General features: G+C 48.7%; 1 protein-coding gene across 2 annotated transcripts in view; it reads right to left on the reverse strand.

Annotated features, from left to right (window-relative positions):
• CPNE2 (copine 2) overlaps window positions 1-23,002 on the reverse strand; it is a 151,463-nt gene that overhangs the window by 18,213 nt on the left and 110,248 nt on the right. For both annotated transcript variants that reach the window (XM_084644288.1, XM_084644289.1), the window contains exons 13-14: window positions 18,301-18,352; window positions 13,109-13,242 (exon numbers count right to left, since the gene is read on the reverse strand). In XM_084644288.1, the coding sequence (XP_084500414.1) occupies window positions 13,109-13,242; window positions 18,301-18,352 (186 nt within the window). The remainder of the gene's footprint in view (window positions 1-13,108; window positions 13,243-18,300; window positions 18,353-23,002) is intronic.

The raw sequence follows: 23,002 nt of genomic DNA on the forward strand, positions 1-23,002 counted from the left end.
CAGTGCAGGTTCCCAGATACCATGGCGATGTTCACAAAACATAAATGCCTAGAATTACGACATCCAACCAGATAGCTGGGCAGATAGAGAGCAATAGATCCGCATCCACCTACCCCCAAGGCTGGATATTTACAAGCATGCCTAGAATATCTGCATTAATGTTTTCAACTCATACTTCTTTTGCCATTTGCCACCGCTTATTTCACACAGTGACCCCTGGCTGCTTGCCAACGGCCGCTACCCTAAACTTGTATAATTTATTCTGGTTTCCATGGCACCTCAAAGGAGATGTAACTTGAACTGACACAAGGGTGCTGGGGTGCTTCCCCAGGGCAGGCTCCGTGGCTGGAAAGTGACCAGGCAAACCCCTTCCAACTGAAAACCTGAGATGAGAAATGGATGCCGGCTCATGACCCCACACCTGCAAGCAGCTCATGGTTCTTAAGGCCCAGGGCCTGAGAAGGAAAGGTTTGAGCTAAGCAAACCATGCTGATAAAACCAGAGGCAGAGTTAGACGGCTGCTTTCTGTTCATTTGTGAATTATCCTAAGTAAAAGTCTATTCCCCATCTGCACCCCGATATGGCCAGGAGTTATGGCCGGGATGGAAGTTATCTGTGTAACCCCCTCCGCCCCCCAATCCCTAGCACTCAAATTGACGGCAGAACTACATTCCAGATCCCCTCCTCATGTGCAAATCAATTTTCTCTAGCCATAGAGTCCCAACCAAATAAATCACCCCACTTACTAACGTTGCCTCGTTTCTTAGAACTCCTTTTCTCTGTTCAAGTCCGCGTGGCCATAACTGCAGTTGGATATTAGCCTTAGCGACTGAACAACGACAATGGCGGGGGGAGGTGGATCAAAGACACATGAGCAGCATTCTTTTCAATGTTCACAGCTGAGCACGTGACTTCCTCAAATCTCCATCCTCATCAGGAGCCATTTGCAACCAGAGGGCCAAGTTCTCTGGTGCAAGCTGACGTTGCCCCTCTGGCTTCATCTAAACCAATTTAGACCACTCTGAGTAGGTCGTAACTGCAAATTAAGGTGTGACTGCCGCGTGGGTAGGCAGACCTGGGCTTGCTTGCATCTAGTCGCTGCAGGTAAGGATAGCAGTGAAAACTTGGTCGGAGTTGGCAACAAAACTAGGTACTAAGTGTCCCCAGCACTTGGGGCCACTTGGGGCAGGCAGCCTAAGCTGGATTCTGCACCGTCATGTCTTCACTACCTGCGCCAGCTGAAACGGGTATATCTTCCCACACTGCAATCACACCTTAATCTGCGGTGTAGAAGTACCCTCCACGGGTCTCTGTGGTGGGCCTAAAGCTGCCATGGAGAGCCGCACATCGAGCTCCAACCCCTTTGGGGTGGCCAGCAGCCGATGGTGAAGATCAGAGGGGTGGCCCTGAGCTGCAATGTTCCATTCCTGGTCAGGAAATTCGAGATCTGGAGCCAAAAATCTTCCCATGCTTGGGAACACCGAGATCTAGGGTTTGGTTTTCTCCAGCAGAACCTCAGAGCCCAGGGTCTCCAAATAGGTTTGGGCCCCAGCTATTTACCTCTTGTTGGCTCACGGGGCCCCTTGTGCTTTTGCAACACACACACACACCTCATCCACCCACCCCTATTGCCTCTTTCATTCCTAAAAACAAAATGTGCCTCTCTCCCTGGAAAGAAGCTGCTGTCATCGTCTCAGCGGACGCCTCTTTGTCAGAAGGCTATTATTAAAGATGCCATTACTGACATTTGCTCCATCCATTCAAGATGGGATGAAAGAGGGCAGGTCACGGGGGAATAAAACTCTTATCAATTATTCTTTGTGCATCTTAAAAAAGAAAAATCCAGTTCAAACTTGCCTACTATAGGCCTATTACCTTAGTACTATTTAAAAAGCTCCTTTGCTTAAAATATTCGTGCCACCAAGGGGTGCAATTTACATATGATTAACGCTTCTCTTTTCATTCCTAGGTCTGGAGCCTCCTCCCCACCCCCCTGAATTCTGACACATAAAACAAAAATTGAAAATAAAGAGTGATCAGAATTCATAGGGAATTAAACCAAACCCAGACTTGCCAACAACAAAGTAAGCATATAACTGCCACAGACACAAGAGACGTCTCCTCGAAAAGCAATTTACTGCTGAAGTTTTTAAAAGGGATGGAAGACTGAAACGGAAGTGCAGAAAGATATTACGATCGGAAAGCGGATGGGGGCAAGCTGTTACTGCTCCTTTGGAAAGGAAACAAGTGAAATTGTGTATATTAATTAAAGACAAGGAACAGGGGATGTGCTGTGATCTGTGGCATCACAGTCTTTCTCAGTACATGCTTCCTGTTAAATCAGCTTCAGCTACAAACTGGCTTCCGTTCAGCTTGACTTTCAGCTTTGTCCCCTTTGTTCACCAGAGATCACACAGAGTCTGGAACTCTGCTGCACAGATACCTAGCAATGGAATAGTACATTGCAAATGTGTGTAGCATTTCTTATCATACACGGTCTTCATCAGTGCTGCAGCAGCTGCCTCCTCCATGTTCCCTGGCCAACAATTTCAGATTACGTATGTGTGTGTCCTGTGACCAGCTTGGTCATAGGGCATCATTTTCCTAATGTTTCAATGCGTGGTTTTATCCCAGAGGTGCCCCACTCCTCTCTAGGACCCCATTTGACAGAGGGGGAACTGAGGCACAGCGGCTAAGTACAAAGGTGCTGGGGGGCTGGACAAAAGGGGGACTGCTTGTCCTGCCTCCCAGCTCCAGGGATAGGGAAGCCAGCTCCCCAGCCCCAGAGCCAAGATGTACGTGGGCCTGTGGGGCGAAGAACTGCTCTGGGATGGGAGGGGGCACAGCAGAGGTGGAATCAGCAATGGGGTTGGAGGGCTGTGAGGAAAGCAGCTCCTCCCCTCCTCTGCCCTGGGCTCCCGACGGACCCGGGCAACCCCAGGCAGCTCTCAAACCCCAGGATTTTGCAGCGAGGTACGACCCCAGCCAACAGGCAAGCCGACTTCTTACATTTAAAGGGGCGGCACACAGCAAGCTGACCCACGCACACTACAATCCACCCCCAGCTAGGAAAGGCCATCGATCTCATGCTGCCCTTGTCTCAGCTGGGGGAGGGGGTGAAGATCCCCAGCTCCCAGCAATTCCAGTCCTTGGGCCCAAAATGGGAAGATCCCAGGACTTCAGACAACCCTCCCTGCCATTCCGCCAGTGGCTCAGCTTCCCTCTTTCAGCTCTCTAGCCCCTTCCGAGTCTTGCAAGGGCAGCTGGTCACGCCCACTGCCCCATCCCGTTGCTTTGTGTGGAAGGGGGTAGTGAAGAACCTATGCTTGCTGCCCGCTTCTCTCGACTTGAGAGGGCAGGCAACTGAAAATGCCTCGTGGCCCTGCTGCGCTGGCCCTTTAACCGTCTCTGGGGCCCAGACCCCACCCCCTAGAGGTTGCTGGGCTAAGGGATCATGGATTCTGCTCTCTAAGCAAAGTGACCTGGAAATATCTTCATTATTGTTAAGCAAATTAGACTCGTCTGGTTGTTGACATGCCTGCAACTGCCCCAAATGGCCGCACTCAGCCAATGAAGCGCAAAAGGCCATTTCCTTTCCACATTCACACTCGCAGCCATAGGCTGTCAAGAGCCCCCCCCCGCCCCCAACCAGCTGCACTACGTGGGGTTCAGAGTGAGTACGGGCCCACTGCCGAGATGTCCCCGCGTCCCACTAGGAGATGCTGCAGCTGCAGCTCTCTCTCGGCTCTGCCCGGGCGAACGTGCGAGTTGGTCTCTCACAAGCTTGAAACCAAGGGACCGGGTTTAAAAGGAAGAACAGCAGAGTTATCACCGCAGACAGTTTGAAAAATTGCTGGAGACAGGTAATGGGGAGGCAGGATAATTATGCAGCCAGTTGGCATTCGGGACTGGGGCACAGTGTGGAGGGAACAGAGCTGTTTCCATGGGCCCAGGCAGAAAGACAACATCACTCAGGCTGGCCACTGGCTCTGACCCGGGAGACCAAAATGGACGGCAGATCTGTCACCACTAGCGCAGTATCCTGCTCTCACTTAGGGTAGCAAACGTAATCCCTGCCGCGTAAGCAGGAAAGAACTCAGCCTTGTCTAGGACGGGAATCCCTCACTGGTGACTAGTGCAGAGCATCAATGCAAACCCCTATGGGAGATGGGCAAAGCCACAATTTGCATTGGCTGAGCTCACCCTTCATGGAAGCTGCACCAAAGCAACCACCAACTGATAACTGCTAACTCTGTCTACACTATGGGTTCGCTGTGGGGCTAGGCTGGTTGCTGGCCACTGAATGCTGTAATCAGGAGTAACCCCACTTTAGACAAGGCCTTGGAATAAGTTCTGCTCAGTCTGGGAGTGGGAACATTTGGCCAGGGATAAGAGATGCTCAGGAGGGCGTTAAGGAGGTGTGAAACTCTAAACTCCTGCCTTTTAATGCAGAAGTTGCCAAACAAGGCTCCGGGGAGGCGAACGTACACACTTGTGGCTCCAGGGTGCAATGTCGTATAGCTGTCCTGGTGCTTTCAGAGCTGGCCTAAGTACCAGCAAGGCAAACAGCTGTTTTGGACCTGGCCCTTTTAGGAGCCTCACATTCAAGTGGGGCTTTGCACCCCAGGCCCTTGTCCTTAGCATGGGGGCTGTAGGGGAGGGACTCTGTGGTAACTACTCTAGTCTTCCAACACCACAACACGTGGGCTGATTCACCCCCCAACTCCCTTCGGGCACCTAAGACACTCATGAATTGTAAGAACCTTGGTGGCACAGTGGGGTTTTCCTCCCTCTCAAGCAGGGGTGTCAACTCATTTGGTGGCAGGGGCCAGATTCCAGGTTTGATTACAGTCTGGGGGCCAGAATACAGACTCAGGCCTTCATGCTTCCCCACGGATGTCAACGGGAGGATTTCACAGAGATTAAGGGGAGAACGTAGCCTTCGCGTCATGAATAAGTTGGCATTGATTATTTATCCAGGACCTCATCATCCCATTCGGTATCACTCGGTGAGAAGACCTGCTCTCCTTTCAGTTACTGCTGCTCCCGCCTTTTGCTTCTCTCCCTGACTCTTCCCCCTCCCTCTTTCCAAGCTGGGCATTTCCTTCCCTGCCAGGAACTCCCTCCCCACCATTCGAGGGCTCCATTCCCACCCCTTTTCGGATCACTAGACCAGCCACGGAACAGTCAGCATGGACAATACGTTTCCTGGACTCTAGAGCTGACAAGCCAATGCGATTAATGGGAGCTCATGCCCAAGTCACTGTTTCAGGCTGTCTGCAGACTCAAGCAGACATGACATTGGTTTGCACTCACTTCACATCTTGAAAGTTCACTTTGCGGTCAGGAAGGCTACAAATGATATTTGCAAACGAAAGCCGAGGCTCTGTACAGAACAGGTCATACAGGCTACATCAACACACCACACAGGCTGGCCCCAGCACAGCCCATGGGGCCTGTGTTTGACAGCTGTAATGCATGTTGATATGCGCATGTGTGATGGGGTGTGCCCCCCCCCAACCCTAGCGTAGGAACGGTTAACAAGGCTGAGAAGGGGCCAATTAAGTGGATAGGCTACACCTTAGGGGAATTAAGTGGGCTCAGTAACCCTGGACTGATGATGGAGCCCAGCTGAGAAGGAACACATGGGACTATTTAAGAAATATTGAAACTGGAAAAGGTACAGAAAAGGGCAACAAAAATTATTAGGGGTATGGAACTGCTTCCATAGGAGGAGAGATTAAGAAGACTGGGACTGTTCAGCTTGGAAAAGAGATGACTAAGGGGGGGGCATATGATAGAGGTCTATAAAATCATGACTGGTGTGGAGAAAGTAAATAAGGAAGTGTTATTTACTCCTTCTTCTAACAGGAGAACTAGGGGTCAACAAATGACATTAATAGACAGCTGGTTTTAAACAAAGAAAAGGAAGTATTTCTTCACACAACGCGCAGCCAACTTGTGGAACTCCTTGCCAGAGGATGTTGTGAAGGCCAAGACTATAACAGGGTTCAAAAAAGAACTAGATAAGTTCATGGAGGATAGGTCCATCAATGGCTATTAGCCAGGATGGGCAGGGATGGTGTCCCCAGCCTCTGTTTGCCAGACACTGGGAATGGGCGACAGGGGATGGATCACTTAATGATTCCCTGTTCTGTTCATTCCTTCTGAATTACCTGGCATTGGCCACTGTTGGAAGACAGGATCCGGGGCTGGATGGACCTTTGGTGTGACCCAGTCTGGCCGTTCCTATGTTGTAGAAAGCCAGGAAGTCAGCAGCGGAAATGGGGGCTGCAGTGAAAGAGCCTGCAGCCACGCTCTGGATGCTAGACAGGGAAGGAAGGAAACCCAGGGGGAGTGTAGAAACCCCCAGGGTTCCAGGCCCTGAAGGAAGGGTATATCGAGAAGGGTGGTGGAGCAAAAGCCTGAGACCGGTGGTGTAGGAAAAGGCTCAGGGAAACGACAGCAAAGTGGGACATTGCAGACTTTGGCCCTTATTAGAGGGTTCCTGAGCTGGAACCCAGAGTAGAGGGTGGGCCTGGGTTCCCCTACCAAACACTGGGGAAGTGGCACAAACAGGGCAGTGAGGGAGAAGTCAGCCATTTTGGATGGAAAGACGAACAACACCTGGAATTGAAAAAGCACATTGACCTGGCTGGAGGGCCAAGCTATGAAGACAGAGCTCCCTGAGTAACACAGAGTGAGAGAGGCAGCTGAGTGCCCAAACGGGCGGCAGAAGGATGTGTTGGACGAGGAAGGAGCTAATCCCCAGAGCAGCTAGGAGGAGATGCTCTAGTGGGGATCGTACCCAGTGACAATGTATAGCACTGTCTCCCCACTCCTATGTAAGGGGCGGGCCCACTCACCAGCCAGCGCATCCAGTGAAGTTCCCACCCATGTCAGTTGTTGAGTCCCTTGCCACAGGGATGCATTTATTGCTCCAACAAAACAGTTCAAAAAGTTAATCGAAACAGGTGAACCAGGCCCTGCTACCTCGCCTCTCCTAAGGTCTCTTCCCCAGAAGCTTCTGCTGGTGCCTACACAGTAGCAGGTATCCCAGCCAGGTCGTTCGCCTAGCCGGTGGGGCGAGCCCCCTTTATGGGTCTGTTCTCCTGAAGCTCCCCTGCCCCATGCAGATTTCCATCTCACTGGAGTCTTATGAGGACTGGGTCATCTTCAGCCCTCACCTGGTCCCTGGCCTCATAGCATCAGCTGATTAGTGTCAGATGGGGCTGGGCTCAACTTCCCTTGTGGCACAGGCACCCTGGGACAGGACCACTACTGGATATCAGACTAGATTGACCTGAAGCACCTAGGAGCCCAGAAGTTCTTCTTGGTGCACAGGATAGTTCAGTCTGAGAACAAGCGTGGGATTCCAGTGCATTAGAAACTGGTTCACACCCATCCGCTTGCAGTCCTGCGATTCCCTCCCTTTTAGGCCATTATTTTATTTCAGCTGCATGAGTCTCTTTAAATTACCATGTTCCTCTGAGCCCTTCCTTCCTACCTGCTTAAACAGAAAGTAACCTGCAAAACCTGGCCTCATAAACCACTGCTAACATCCTGGTACAGTCTCTCCAGAACGAGACAGAACCTCACCGGTTAATGAAACAGAGCGGAGTCACAAGGGCCATCCTTAGAGATAACAAGCAGCTTTTTGGCACGTTGTGTAAACAGTCTGATGGGCTAATTAACCAGGACTTCCGGGATTGTAGAGTGGCTTGAAGCATCATTTTGGAACTGGGTTGCTGGCACAGAATCGGCAGTTTGCCCACATGACTTAAAAAACTGTAAATAAAGATGTCAAATATTTTTCTGACTTTACAGGGATTTTTTAAAAAACTTGTCCCTCAGCTCAAGGTTCACTTTTGATCACAGACCACGTCAAAATCAGCAGAGTTAGGCCTGGTCTACAGTATGCGATTATGTCAAATTTAGCTGCATTAGGTCGAATTAAAACTAAATCCGTCCACACAACCAACCCGGTTTTGTTGATGTAAAGGGCTCTTAAAACCGGTTTCTGTACTCCACCTTGGCAAGGGGGGTAGCACTAAAATCGACATCGGTGTTCTGGATTTGAGGTACTGTGGATGCAATTTGACGGTATTGGCCTCTGGGAGCTATCCCAGAATGCTCCATTGTGACTGCTCTGGACTCACGAAAGCTTATGCTCTAATAAATTGGTTAGTCTCTAAGGTGCCACAAGTCCTCCTTTTCTTTTTGCGAATACAGACTAACACGGCTGCTACTCTGAAAACTGTAAACTTAGATGCACTAGCCAGCTAGTCAGGAAAAGCCCCGGGAACTTTTGAATTTCATTTCCTGTTTGGCCAGCGTGGCGAGCTCATCAGCATGGACAGAACGGGAGGTATTGGATCCGATCGCTATCTGGGGAGAAGAATCCATGCAGGCAGAACTCTGTTCCAAAAGACGAAATGCCAATATATATGCCAAAATCTCCAAAGGCATGGACGGAACCCCGGGCTGGGCTGAGCGGGGCCGGCGGCCAGGCGAACGGAACAAAAATCGGCATGCATGCCGCAGGTTGCCGATCCCTGCGTTAAAGGAGCGCGATGAGAGGAGGCAGGATGCAATGCTGAGGCTAATGGGGGAGCAGACTGACATGCTCAGGGGTCTGGTGGAGCGGCAGGAAAGGCAGCAGGAGCACAGACCGCCGCTGCAGCCCCTGTGTAACCAACCGCCCTCCTCCCCAAGTTCCACAGCCTCCTCACCCAGACGCCCAAGAACGCGGGGAGGGAGGCTATGGGCACCCAGCCACTCCACCCCAGAGGATTGCCCAAACAACAGAAGGCTGGCATTCAATAAGTTTTGAACAGTTGTGTGGCCTTGTCCTTCCCTCCTCCCATCATCCACCACCCCACCTGGTGCTTCCCTCCTCCCCCCCACCCCCCCTGGACTACCTTGCGAGTTTTCCCGCTATTTGTGTGACGAATTAATAAAGAATGCAGGATTTTGAAACAATAACGACTTTATTGCCTCTGAAAGCGGTGATCGAAGAGGGGAGGGCGGTTGGCTTACAGGGAAGCAGAGTCAACCAAGGGGGTGGGTTTTCATCAAGGAGAAACAAACAGAACTGTCACACCATACCCTGGCCAGTCATGAAACTGGTTTTCAAAGCATCTCTGATGCGCAGGGCGCCCAGCTGTGCTTTTCTAACCGCCCTGGTGTCTGTCTGTGCGTAGTTGGCCACCGGGCGATTTTCCTTAACCTCCCACCCAGCCTTAAACGTCTCCCCCTTACTCTCACAGATATGGTGGAGCACACAGCAAGCCGCAATAACAATGGGAATATTGGTTTCGCTGACTTTTCCTTTCACTTTTTAACCGTGGTCCTTGTATGATTCTTACAGCGAGTAAGAGAGAGGTGGGGAGAAGGGAAGTAAAGAAACTGGGGGAAGGGACAGAGGGGGAAAAGGAGTGGGAAAACACCTGCCGCTTCTTGTCTAGCCCTAGGGGTTCAGAGTGAAACTTCCCCAGGAGTGGAGGGCTCTCAACCTGCCCCTGCTGAATCCTTGGTCTAGGACTTGCTAGAACAATGTCCAGCTCTTTGAGACCTAGTCAGGAAAGACAACTCTTTCTGAAGCCCCTGAGATTGGAGACTGGGATTCCTGCCCCCTACTGCAGGCTTTAGATCCTGCTCTGCTCGCTTGCTTTTGCAGGTTCTGCACAAACTGCAGGATAACGCGCAAGGTGTTTACAATGCTCAGAACTGCAGCGGTGAGCTGAGTGGGCTCCATGCTTGCCGTGCTATGGCGTCTGCGCGGGCAATCCAGGAAAAAGGGCGCAAAATGATTGTCTGCCATTGCTTTCATGGAGGGAGGGAGGGGTGACTGACGACATGTACCCAGAACCACCCGCAATGTTTTTGCCCCATCAGGCATTGGGAGCTCAACCCAGAATTCCAATGGGCAGCAGAAACTGCGGGAACTGTGGGTTAGCTACCCGCAGTGTACCGCTCCAAAAGTCAACGCTTGCCACGGTACTGTGGACGCACTCCGCCGACTTAATGCGTTTAGTGGGGAAACACACGATCAACTGTATAAAATTGCTTTCTAAAAATAGACTTCTATAAAATCGACCTAATTTCGTAGTGTAGACATACCCTTTGAGACACAAACGTCTTGGCTATTGAGCAGCGATCTGTACATATTGCGTGTACTGTTAAGTGGAATTTCCTTGCAAAGGAAATAAACAGGTTGTTCCCTCTTTGTGGCTTCTTTAGGACATCTGAAGACCTGAACTGTGTTATAAAACTAAAGTTTTCTTTGTTGATTGCTTTTCACCTTTGGTATATCAAGTCTTCCCTGGAAGACCCAGAGAACTGGAGTGGGAGCCTTTTCTGCCCTTAACTGGAAGAGTGAGGATGCTGAATCTTTAACAAAGATTTTCCTCCTAACTGTTAGTTGTGTGTTGGAGCTAAATAAACCAAAGAGTTTAAAAACCCATCTGAATAAGAATTTCCTCTCTCTCCAATTGCTCAGGTTCCAATTGTTACATCATGATCTTACTAATACTCCAGACATTTACAGGACAGCAGAGGTAAGACCAGTGTAAGACAGATGCAGGAGACATTTTTGTTTTAAAAGCAACAACAAGACGCCTTGCAGGTCTTATGTTATTAATTGTACGGATCTTTTCTTCCCCATTTCTCAAGTCAGCTTAAATTGTACATGGCCTGGAAAGGAAGCTGATGTCATGTCTACACTCGGGGGACTATAGCTATGGTGCTGTAGCTATGCCGATTAACCCCATAGCATAGTTACATCCTATACCAATGGAAGGGGGTTTTCCATCACTGTAGGAACACCCCCTCCCTGAGCAATGGCAGCTAGGTCCATGGAAGCATTCTTCTGTTGACTTAGCTGTATCTGCACTATGCGGTGGCATAGCTACCATGCTCAGAGGTATGGATTATTCACCCCCCCGAGAGTCATAGCTCCTTCAACCTACATTTTCCAGGTACCCCAGGAGCCATGAAAAGTTCAGATATCCTCCCCATTCCACCCCCAAATGCCAAATCAATAAAATAATCTACCCTCCCTGCAGGCCACCCGATTTGCCAGGCAAGTTGTTGTAAGCTTCGCAACAATCAAACTGAGTGGCTTTAACTCATCATGGGCCAGGTTGTAGCCCATCCTGTGCACTGAAATAGTAGTCAGGAGACATAAGGAGCCCCTTACTCCCCTGGGCTGGCTACCCATGCTGGGGGTAGCAGTGGAAAGGAGAGCAGCCCTGGTGGGGCTGCTAAATTAATCTGACTCTGCATGCATGCGGCCAGTGCTCCAGGGAATGTACCAGGTATAAAGCAGGCACTGGGTACTTTACCCCCCAGAACCCCAACACACACACACACCCCTTGGAGCAAGGGGAACTGGGACACAGATTGTGACTCAGGCCTTTTCTGCAGTGAAGACATCAAGATTGCTACCTCACGGCAAAATCCTAGTGTAGATGAGGCTTTTGCCTTGATGTAATTAATGGCGGTCAGCCTCAAGTTGGGATCCTAGGGTTGTCCTATATGGCTGATCCCCAGAGTAAAGAAGAAATGTTTGCAGCCTTGACCAAATGCGCAGCAGCCCATTAACTCATGGTAAAGATGTCCAGTGAAGACGAGCCCTCAGTCGCAACCCATTTGCCAGTCTGCTTGCTTGTGTTTCCAAAACCACTGAACACAACACAGGAGCCCGAAAGCCAAGCTCCCAGACACGAAACACTGTTCTACACCTGCAAAGATGGGCTTTGTATCAAACAGCATTAGCCCTCCCACCCTGCATTCTATCGTCTCCTCCTCTCCTGCCTGTTATGCTCATCACAGTGTAGCTGGAGCACTTGTGTTTGAAAGACACCTATTAAAACGAGGGGCACGGGGAAATAGTAGAGTTCCTTATTTTAGATGAATCATTCTTTCGGCGTATCCTATCCGTGGGCCATACATACTCATCGTCCGTAAGCTGTAGCAATTAACGCATGTCCCACCGACTCCCACTAACTTTTAACGGGAGCAAAAATTAACACTGACACTGACTGCTTTCCCAAACCTCGCCCACGGAGTTTAACCTAGGAAATGACTCAAACTGTATTATGTCAAGAAATAAATCACACAGTTGTTTGCCAGTGTGGTAAGGGCACCGGAAAAAAAAAAAAAAAAAAAGTCGATCAGAGGCCTGGTCCAGTGGTTGCAGTGCCCAGCCTGGGGTTTTGGAGACCCAGGCCGAGCTCCTTGCTCTGGTACAGACCTTGGCCAAGACACTGGGCCTCTCTGTGTCTCAGGTCCCCCGCTGGCAATGGGGATAAAAGCACTGCCTCACAGGGGTGTTCAGAGGTTCTCAGACACTATAATAGTGAGATAAGTACCTAGGATAAACCGCATCTCTTCACTCGCCTGAAAACACACATGGCACAAGAGGAAGAAAGATGGCCCTTGGGGTTACTAAACTGGGGCTCGGGAGACCTGGGTTCAATTCTTGGCTCAGCCACTGATTTCCTGTGCGTTTGGGCGAGTTGCTTAATGTCCTTGTGCCTCAGTTCCCCATCTGTATTATGGAGAGAACACCACTTCCTTACCACCCAGGGGCATGGAGGTTAATTCCATGGTGCCTACAAGATGCTCCACGGTTGCAGTGACAGAGGCTATAGGTCCCCGAACAGAACCTCAAACTCCGAATTCCACGATATCAATGCCTTTGTCATTGTATCTGCCTTTGTCATGAACCTGCAGCAGCGGGTCTTACTAAAACCAACAGTGTTTAAACATACGGTATCTGAAATTACTTCTTCCCTAGATATAGCTGTTCCATGCCTTTACCAGTGAGACATCCCCTCAGCTTTTAAACAGAGCTAGTGACTGGCCTGTTGGCTTAGATCAAGCATGGTACATATCACTGACATCTGATACATCCTCTACCAAGGGACCACAGCCTGTGCCTGCAAGGGACGGATTAAGTTATCAAATAGGTCTTTTTTATCTTGCACTTCTATGATCCTGTGCCCTCGAGGAGATAAAAAGATGGTAAGCTTAATGAGTCTTGCTTTGAAATTCCAAGCCAAGGCAGGGATACAGATAAAACGACAGACGCTTGTTAACTTACCGCTGCAAACTCCTGATGGGTAGCCTGGGCAGCAAACCGAGCCACGTGATTGACAATGGGAGAGAAGTTGGTTGGTCCGTAGAAGCGTATGTGAGGCAGACAGGCTGAGTATGCTTGGACAATGCCTTCCACTCCTTCAAGAGAACCAGACAAACCAGACATTAACTAGACAGCCTCCAGGCCGGCTCCTTGAAGTAACCTTCTACATACACATCAAAATGAATTTCAGATACAATGGGTAGAAGCTTGAGATCTCTAAAGCAAAATTTCACTTTGCTACTTATCTTACAGTAGCATCTTGTAGCCCCACCAGAGATCTGAGCCCACTTCTGCGAGAGACCATACAAACAGCACTATACCCGACCAGTCAAACAGACAGGCAAGAAGTGGTAACGGAAACAGACACAGAGAGGTGAAGTTAGTCGAGGTCAGTGGCTGAATCAGGAGTAGACACTAGGTCTCCTGGGTTCTAGTCCAGTGCCCTAACCACTGGGCCATACAGTCTACCACCAGTGTTTCTTGAAACCACCTGCTGGCTTCCTCTGGAGTTGTGGATGCTCAGAACTTCAGAAAACAAGGCTTCAAATGCCTTTGGCTTCGACAAACCTTTTCCAGCAGACACCTGAGCCCTTGTGGTTAAGAGAGAAAGAGTTTCTAATGCCTGAATTCAGATAGGGCTTCCTTTTGTTTTTTGGAAATATACCAAGCCACGTGAAGAACCTGCCTGAGCAGGAGCACAAATAAATGCCCTTAAAGAATCTCACCATGCCCAAGAAAAAACTGAGGCAGCCATAAAGCAGGGAAAGGAGTGGAGAGAAGCCACACTCAGAGGAACAGTCTGAATGGAAACTTGAACCAAGAAGTTTCACTGAAGTTCTGAAAGTGTTAGAGGAGGCTCTTTTGCTTTCGTTACTGATAGCCCTGCTCAGGTATGTACATGCCCGTCAGCAAGTTAGACTAGGGATACAGGACTGTCTCAGCTCAGGCTACACAAGGAAATAATCCATCCCTGGAGCAGACGCCTTATTGACTGTTTGCCATGGGTGATCATCTGATAAGGATTACATTGGTCTATCCCTACCACGTCCATTGTCTGAACTCTCCCAACAGCTTGCAGGGGACTTCTATTGTTGGCAGCAGATTTACAAGCTTGGGTTATGCAAGTGGCTTGGGGGTGGCTAGCTCTGAAGTTACTGCATTCTCTCTTGTTGGCTTAGGTAGCCGAGAAAAATGTTTTTTTTTAAATAAGTTCCTCACTTCTGAAATAACGAGGCCAAATTCTGCTCTGCAACGTGGGAGCAAAGGGAGCTGGCATTTCAAAAGGGAGCCACCCACACACATCAGAGGACAGAATGTGGCTTTAAACTCAATGCTCTGCTAATGTGCAACAGCCAACTCTGTGGCCAGGGCGGGAAGCAGGAATCCAAGCTGCTTGGACAAGCGAACGTCACATTGCTCAAATGGAAATATCTAGGAGTAAAGACACACAAAAAGGAAACACACAGGCTATTGCATGCCTGCAGCCTCAGACCACTAGCTGATGGCAATGCCTTCCAGCCTGACCGGAACAGCATGACGCCGATTCCCTGGAGGGTCATCTGTGCTCTGATCACCTAGGAGACCAGCCTCCACCAAAGTCTTTGCACAGATGCAAGATTTGAATGTGGCTGCACTGAGAGGTTCAATTTCCAGCTGTGTCCTGAACTCTCAGCTCCATTCTTTCCCATCCCTTCATCTCTCTTTTAAAGTACACTCATGCAAAAGTTATATCTATCTGCCTCTGAACACACACACACACACACACACACACACAGAGATTTTGAAGACAGAATAAATATCAACTGGAACTAATAATTTTCTCTCCCCTTCTTACTGACGGGTTAAGGCTTCGGCTCTAAAGAATGGGGTGGGGTGGCGGGGGTTGGATCACTTAGTGATTCCCTGTTCTGTTCATTCCCTCTGGGGCACCTGGCATTGGCTGCTGTCAGAAGACAGGATACTGGGCTAGATGGACCTTTGGTCTGACCCAGTCTGGCCGTTCTTGTGTTTGAATATAGCTGATTCCAAGGGGTAAAGTATTGCAGTACAGTCACGGTGGGCCCAGCTGCTGTATGCATAATTTCAGCTACCAGTAAAACCCCTACTCTGCAACCACTTGCGTGCATGAGGGCCGCTGTGACTTTCCTGGAGAATTATTGGAGTCGACAGGGCTCCCCCTTAAGCACAGCAATCTGCCTGCATGCAAGAAGTTGCAGGATCTGGGTCTAAGTGTCTATTTTAGGATGGGATTTTCAAGAGCGCCTAAGTGACTCAGGCTCTCAACTCTCATCAAAGTCAATGGAACTTGTGCTTCTGAGTCACTTAGACGCTCTTGAAAATCCCACCTGTAATACAGTGGGGGGAGACCCCCGAGCCCTCTGCAGTTCTAAGTAAGTTTTGGCAAGCTTTCATTTTACCAAATATGTTGCTATGACTGCCAAGGAAACCTTCAAAGGGTGCACGGAGCAGAATGGATGCTGCGGTACCTGCCTGAGTCTGCAATAGTAGCTCTGAGAGGTCTGAATTGCCCTGTTCATTTCAATGGAGGTGTTAACACTTAACCCCAATGGTTACACTAACCCCCTTTTTAAAATATAAAACTTTGGTATTCAATTGTGCACCTAATTTATGCACAGAATTACTGTGATTGTATGTGTAAACTGGGTAATTCCATGCAAAAATGACCAAAGAGGAGAAATACAACATTAGTTCTAAGGGGCCCTGCACCATTTTCTCTCATTTTACGAATGAAAGGTTGAGCATCCTATTCTTCACTTTGATGTTTGTGAAAGCATCCCACTGTTAACTCCGCTGTGCTTCAAGGGTAATATAACGGCATAATTTGACATAATTTGGCTCTTTCCACAGAACAAATTTGATATCCACTTCCGAATAGAAAGAGAACTGTCTGAACATGACCCAGTACCGTGCTGTCTGAGTCTGCACATATAACCCGGCGTATAGCAAGGACCTTAGGTCCAGAGATTCCTCTCAGATAGGTGTTGAATCTGAAGCCTACTGATGACAATTTAAACTATTTCATGGTTCCTGCTGAAACATTCCCAGCCAGCTCTTTCTTGCAGATAGGAACGTTCATCTGTGAATGGAACTCCTGTAGAATGCAATCACCATCACCCATGCCTAATCAGATCTGTGCTATCTTCAGATGCTTCATTTCCAGGGATATTCATCCCCTCCCCGGTTTGATTTAAGATAATTTATCATGAATAGAAGATAGGGCATGATATGGCAACCTAAGATTTATTATGTCATTACCAAGAGGTAAAAAAGGACGTGTGCCACCCAAGCATGTGTGTCAAATAGTATTTCAACCATTATTCTGTGCATCTGCACAGACATGCAACTAGCGCATAGTATCTTGCATTGCTCTGTTTACCAATCAGAGAAGTGTATTCCTATTTAAAGTAAACGTTTAGTACTGGTTTAACAGTCTGATAAAAGGCTACACTAGAGCAGGAGGTTTATGGAGGACCCTGGCACCGTGGTTCTGCAGAGTTACAATTATTAATGTCACTGTCCAGCAACATCTGTTGAAGGTACTTATCTGTCCCCCATTACTTATCTGACCACCACAGTCTCATTATGTATCCCCAGGAGGGAGGGCGGTGCTGTTATCAGATTATCTCATTATCAGATGGGAAACTGGGGAAACAAAAAAAGAAAAGGAGGACTTGTGGCACCTTAGAGACTAACAAATTTATTTGAGCATAAGCTTTCGTGAGCTGTAGCTCACGAAAGCTTATGCTCAAATAAATTTGTTAGTCTCTAAGGTGCCACAAGTCCTCCTTTTCTTTTTACGGATACAGACTAACACAGCTGCTACTCTGAAACCTGAGGAAACCAAAAGATTAAGTGACTTGCCCAGGGCAGTCTGTGGCAGACTCAGGAATTGAACCTGGGTCCCTTGAGTACCAGACTGGTGCCCTAATCACTGGACCATCTTTCCTCTCTCCAGCCTACAGAATCAGGACTGTCAGTCTTGTTAGGTCGTTATCTCCATCCTCCCATCCCTGCCAGTATGCCCGCCTGTCGGCAAGGCCTCAGGGAGGAGGCAGAGTTCGAGTTCCAGGCGACCGTGGGCCAAGTCACTTTGCCTCTCTTTGCCTTGTTCCTGATCTACACTGGGGGGAGTGTGTGGGGGGGAAATCGACCTAAGATACACAACCTCAGCTATGAGAATAGCATAGCTGAAGTCGACGAATCTTAGGTCGACTTACCTTGTGTCCTCACGGTGCGGCGTCGACTGCACTTCCGCCTCTCGCCACAGTGAAGTACAGGAGTCGATGGCAGAGCGATTGAGGATCAATTTATCGCGTCTACACTAGACGCGATAAATTGATCCCCGATAGATCGATCACTACCCACCGATCCGGCAGGTAGTTTAGACGGACCCTTGGTTTCCCCCATCTATAACAACAGAAGTAATACTGACCCATGATGACAAGTGCACCATGGAGACACATGGGTTAACCCCACAAAGGGTTAAGCGGACCCTGGATATTAGATTACTTTAATTCAATTTAGTAGACCAGGTCTACACTGCAGATCTGTATCGGTATAACAACACTACACAGGGGTGTGAAAAATCCACACCCACGAGCGATGTAGTTACACCGACCTAACCCCCCAGGTAGACAGTGCTACCTTGATGGAAGAGCTTCTCCCGTCAACAGAGCTACCGCCTCTCAGGGAGGTGGATTAATTACGCTGGCGGGAGACGCTCTCCCATCAGGGTAAGAGCATCTTCACATAAGTGCTGCCGGTGTGCCGACGCAGCCTTTTAAGAGTAGACCTGCCCTTGGTCTATATTACCTAGATCGTACACTCCATATGTTGGCACAAGTGCCTAGGATATTGTGCCCCTGCTCTGTGAATTTCAACTTCAAGAGGGCTTGTAAAAGTACAGGAGGTATACAGTGCTCTTTGTCCTATAAGCCTCCAGGACGCTGCGCTGCTCGAACACAGGCTGTACTGAAGACTTAGTCAGGACCTGCTACACTGCTCTGTCCAGGGCATGAAGTTAACAGGTCTTTGGAAGATATCACAGGGGAGGTAACAAGTCCTAAGCAGACTAATAGTTAGCAAATACGGGTCCCCACACTGGAAAGGTCTGGGCCCGCATATGTACTTACCGGAACAGAATGGGTTGGTGGGGTTGAAGTTAATAGCAAATTCGTGAGATACCTGTGGGGGAAAAGAAACAATAACTGAAATTGACATGAAAACTAAGCACAGAATGGGGTTTCTGGCAATAGGCTTGGCAAAAGAACATAAGGCGGTTTTTGGGTCTGATGGGCAGAACTCCCCTGCACTCCCCAAAGGGATTCTAGCTTTGTTTTGGTAGTGCCACCAATTTATTAATTCCCCATGCTGGGTCTGCAACATTTCCTATACCCCCAGTTATGCCAAGCATAGGAAAAGTAAAAATTAACACACTCAGACTTAAGAAGCTTTGGGGTGCTGGGATAGTTCCTTTTGCCTTAAAGGCTTTTGATTAAATCTCCACTCAGCTTCCTCTGAAATTGGGATTCCCATCACTAGTTCTTTAGTGAACAGTAAGAAACTGGGTTTGTCCATGTTGCTTCCCTTTGTCTACCTGGAGGAAGAGCACAGGGAGAAGGGACCAGATCCTCAAAAGGTATTTAGGCACCTAGCTCCTATTGATCTCAGTGGGACCTAGACACCTACATACCTTTGAGGATGTGGGCGGAGCCGTGGAGATGGGCCAATTGTAGGCACTTCTCTCACATACCCCATCAAGAATCACACTCGCTAGAAGTGACTTTCATTCCATGTAAGCTCACAAAAGGCTCAAACAACATTAACCACATTACACGGAGTCCTAGTTGTAGACACAGTCCCTGTTCCCCATCCCTTTGCAAGCTGGCATTGCAGAGCAGGTGAGAGGTAAACCCCTGGAACTGCTTGGACTGGCTTTCCCAACCATCAAGGAAAATGCTTAAGGAAGCCCACCTTGCTAGGCAGTAGCAAGACACTCAAGGTCTTCAGGCAACTGACACCATATGGGAGGAATTATCCACCTCTCCAGAAATGGGGAGATGCTTCCAAAAGGGGATTCCTTGGGACGCTAGCAAATGAAGAGTGCCTGGCGTTTCCTATCAGTTATGTGGCGGCTCAGCATGGCCATTTGCAAAATTAATAGCGATGCTAATTGCAAAGCTCTCCTCAGGAAGCTATTCCCAGCATCAATTACATTAAGAGGCACTTGCTTTTACTGCTCCTAATAATTCTGCTCATGCCATATGAATGAATTACTCAGGAAACGCTGTGCCAGTCAGGTTGCCAGGGGAGTGCACAAGTGTAAGTGAGACACGATGTATCCCAGAGTGATAAGAAGAGTCGATGAAACTCAGACAGAGCCAGGTCTCACTGCCCATCTCTGCCATTCCAGTGTGGAAGATTTGCTCAGCAGCTCTGGACTGGTAATTGCCAGAAATCACTGCGCTGTTTCCTGGAATAACACCACTGAAATGCCCTGGTGTTATGTGCAAAGGATTCTCAGGCCCAGCAGGGAAAGACCAGGGTGAGGGACTGAGTGGGAAGTGATGCTATGAAAGAGCCTGGGAACCCCTGCAGAAGCAGATGCTTTGAATTAATCAGCACACACTGTTCTCTGATGAGGCCCAAAGAAATTAGAAGAGAGGAATGACTCCTTGAGACCCACTAGCGATCTCGCTGTGCAGACTGGAGACGATGGATACAGGCACTACGGAGAATCTCAGACGAGACAGATCAGCAGCAGAGAGATGCACCACTTTCTTTAGCCTAACTCTGCTACCAGAGAGTGCGATGCGCTGGTTCAAGCACAAGGGGCGGGGTTGGAACTGGCATTTGGCTAGAACTTGGATTCTAATACTAGCTCTGCCAGGGATTTGAGGTGAGTGAGCAATTCACTTAGGGCTTAACTGTCAAACTCAGAGGAGTAAATGTAGGCACCTAAATAACTAGTCTGACTAGCAGTAGTGCTGAGCATCCCCAACTCCCTTTTTCAACACTTCTGACAATTAGGCCGGTTATTTAGGCCACTCATCTCAGGTGCCCAAATGTGAAGATGCAGCCTCAGTTTCCCAGTGACACTGGGGATAATAAATCTCCCATTTCTTATGGGTTTTGATTAATGTATGTAAAGTGCCTGGATATCCTCAGACAGAGGGTACCACAGTCCATGAATATTAATAAAGCTAGTGAAATGAACCTTTGGTTTCAAGGGAAGTTAGCATTAACCATCCCTGCATAGGACACAAAAACCTTCCAGACTGTCAAGGAAATACAGATCTCTCCTCTTCAGCATGTCCCCCATCTCCGTTCAAAATACATGCTATCTAGAGAAGACGATGACTTTATCTTTTCGTAAGAGGCAGTGGAAAAAACTCCTAAAACTCTTTTCTGCGTTTAAAGCCAATTAGCCGTTGCACAAGGTAACGTTACCATTTCCTCTCTGGGTATCTTCATGCTGGTTTAGGGCAATCAATAATGCTGCCATTCATATGCACAAGCCCTGACCTGGCGACCGAAGCCTGTGCCAAATCTTCAGTGACTGGGCTCTGTAATGCAGCTTTCCCTTGGCCGGCAGCATTCCGCAGAGTTTACACATCAGGCCTGTGTACCAGAGAGCAGACTGCAAGATGACCACGTTACAATTGCAGCATTGTGCACTCAAGCCCCTTTCCGCTCCTCCAGCCCCCTGATATTTCCCAGTGTAACCCCCCTTCTATCTTTAAGGCCGTCAGGCTTCCCAGCTGAGGAGAACGGAGGGCGTAGCCCTTTGCAGAGCCAATCAACAACAGTTCCTTAGGGCTCATTCAATGCTGGCTGAAGTGAGTGTAAAGCATCCCATTGACTTCAGTGGGCTTTGGATCAGACTCCTTAGCTGGCTAGAAGGCCCTGCCCCCTCTTCCCAGCCCCGTATGCTGCAGCTCTCCCAGATGACGAGTAAGCTCAGAAATAGAACCGGTCTCTCCTGGCGAGCTGCACAGGGCATTGCTCCCAAACCACTGGGTTGGCTCCCCTGGCAGCAGGGTTGGAAGAGAAGCCGTCAAGGTGCTCCTATAACCCTCTCCCTCCCCACACGACTAGAAACCCTCCTTCTCACAACTCATGGCTAAAGGTGGACGCGGACATCCCAGTTAATTCCGGACATCTCCTGCAAAAGCACGGTCTTCAGCCAGATTGTGCCTAAAAGTGCTGCTTTGAGAGCAGAGACCGAGTCATACAGCCAGGAAAGATGGCTGGCGGATAAGGCCCAGGACTGGGACTCAGGAGACCTGGTTTCAATTTCTAGCTCAACTACAGACTGGGACCTTGGGCAAGTCCCTGGCCTGTGTGTCTCAATTTCCCCATCTGTAAAATGGGGATCATACTTCTGTTGTCTGGTCTAGGTACACTGCTTTTTAAGGCACCGTCTATTAGTACAAAGCCTCCAAACTCTGATGGAGGCCCTCGGAGCTACTGGAAGACAAAGAATAATAAAACAAACAACAACATTTGCTTTGGGTACCTTCATCTACCAGCTCAGAAATTAAATTAGGTTGGATTCCAGAGTCTACGCTTGAACCCAGATCTCACGCAAGGCATTAAGCAGCATGGGGTTGGGGGATGGGATTTTGAGCAAAAATCCATCCAATGCCATATACCCTCTGTATCTTCCCACTGAAGTCTAAACCCATCTGCTTCCTTTTCCCATCTTCGACAGTGAGACGGCTTGAGGTTCTCCTTCTGGAGATGCTAGGATTTCAAGATGTTTTTTGACATTTCCATTTGTGTGCAAAATATCGTATTCATATCGGTTTTTTGAAAGCATTTGGCAGTGCCATGGCAACGAGCGCATCACGAGAACAAAGCATGATTTATATGACTCTTATCTTTAATGATCTTCCCCATTTCTATTCTGGTCCTCACGCTACGAGAGCCACACTCCTCTGTGGTCAAGTTTTAACCTGCTGCATGTACATTTTATTACACATGGGAGGGGTCTTATTTAAAAATTAAAAGAGCAACAGTTGGGGGGGTGGAACTCCTATAAGAGACCCTGTCTTAAAACAGGACCGTGGTCTCAGTGAGTAATGGCCATTTTGGTTTTGAATATCAGGAAAATCTGGGCAGTGCTGAGGACCCAGGACTAGAAGAGCAAGTTACATGTGGGAGTCCACCCCTGAACTGGCAGAGGGCTGCAGACCCAAGACTGAAATAAGCAAGGAGCACTGGAAGAGAGGAAGAAGGCTCATTTGCCAGAGCTATGTGCAAAGGTCCAGCAATAAAACAGCACAAAGACTGCAGATCAGGACTGAGTCCTCTATTTTCTGGTGTCGAAGGTCCAGGGTTCGATACCCATAGCATCATTATCAACATGGCCACAGCCGAGCCAGTGGGAATTAAGGGCCCTTCGTTTCCATATATTCATTAAACGCTTGATCTTCTGGAATTCTCCTTTCTGAATGTGAACAGGAATGGAATCCGGAGTGTGAAATTATTATTAAGACCGTGCCCGTGCTGGGCTAGGGGTTTTATAAGCAGCTATGAAGACTCGGCCCCTGCCCAGATTACATCTCAGCAGTCTGAGCAGCGTGGCAATATGCAGCGAGAAACGAGCACAGGATGCATCTGGAGTTTCCATATTCTCTTCAGTCCCGTTAAGTTTTCAATTTCTGGCTTCTGTCAGTCATAACAACCAGTGGGAGAATTATTCACTGCAAGTTGTTTACGGAGATTTGTCCCATTGAAACAGGTAACATGACAGACAGGAGTGCCATGTACTGGTTAGGGGGGCAGATGAATCATCTCCAAGGTGTACACTGGGACCCTGATCTACAGGCA

This window comes from Lepidochelys olivacea, assembly GCF_965140295.1.
Source record: "Lepidochelys olivacea isolate rLepOli2 genome assembly, chromosome: 12".
NCBI classification, from domain to species: Eukaryota; Metazoa; Chordata; order Testudines; family Cheloniidae; genus Lepidochelys; species Lepidochelys olivacea.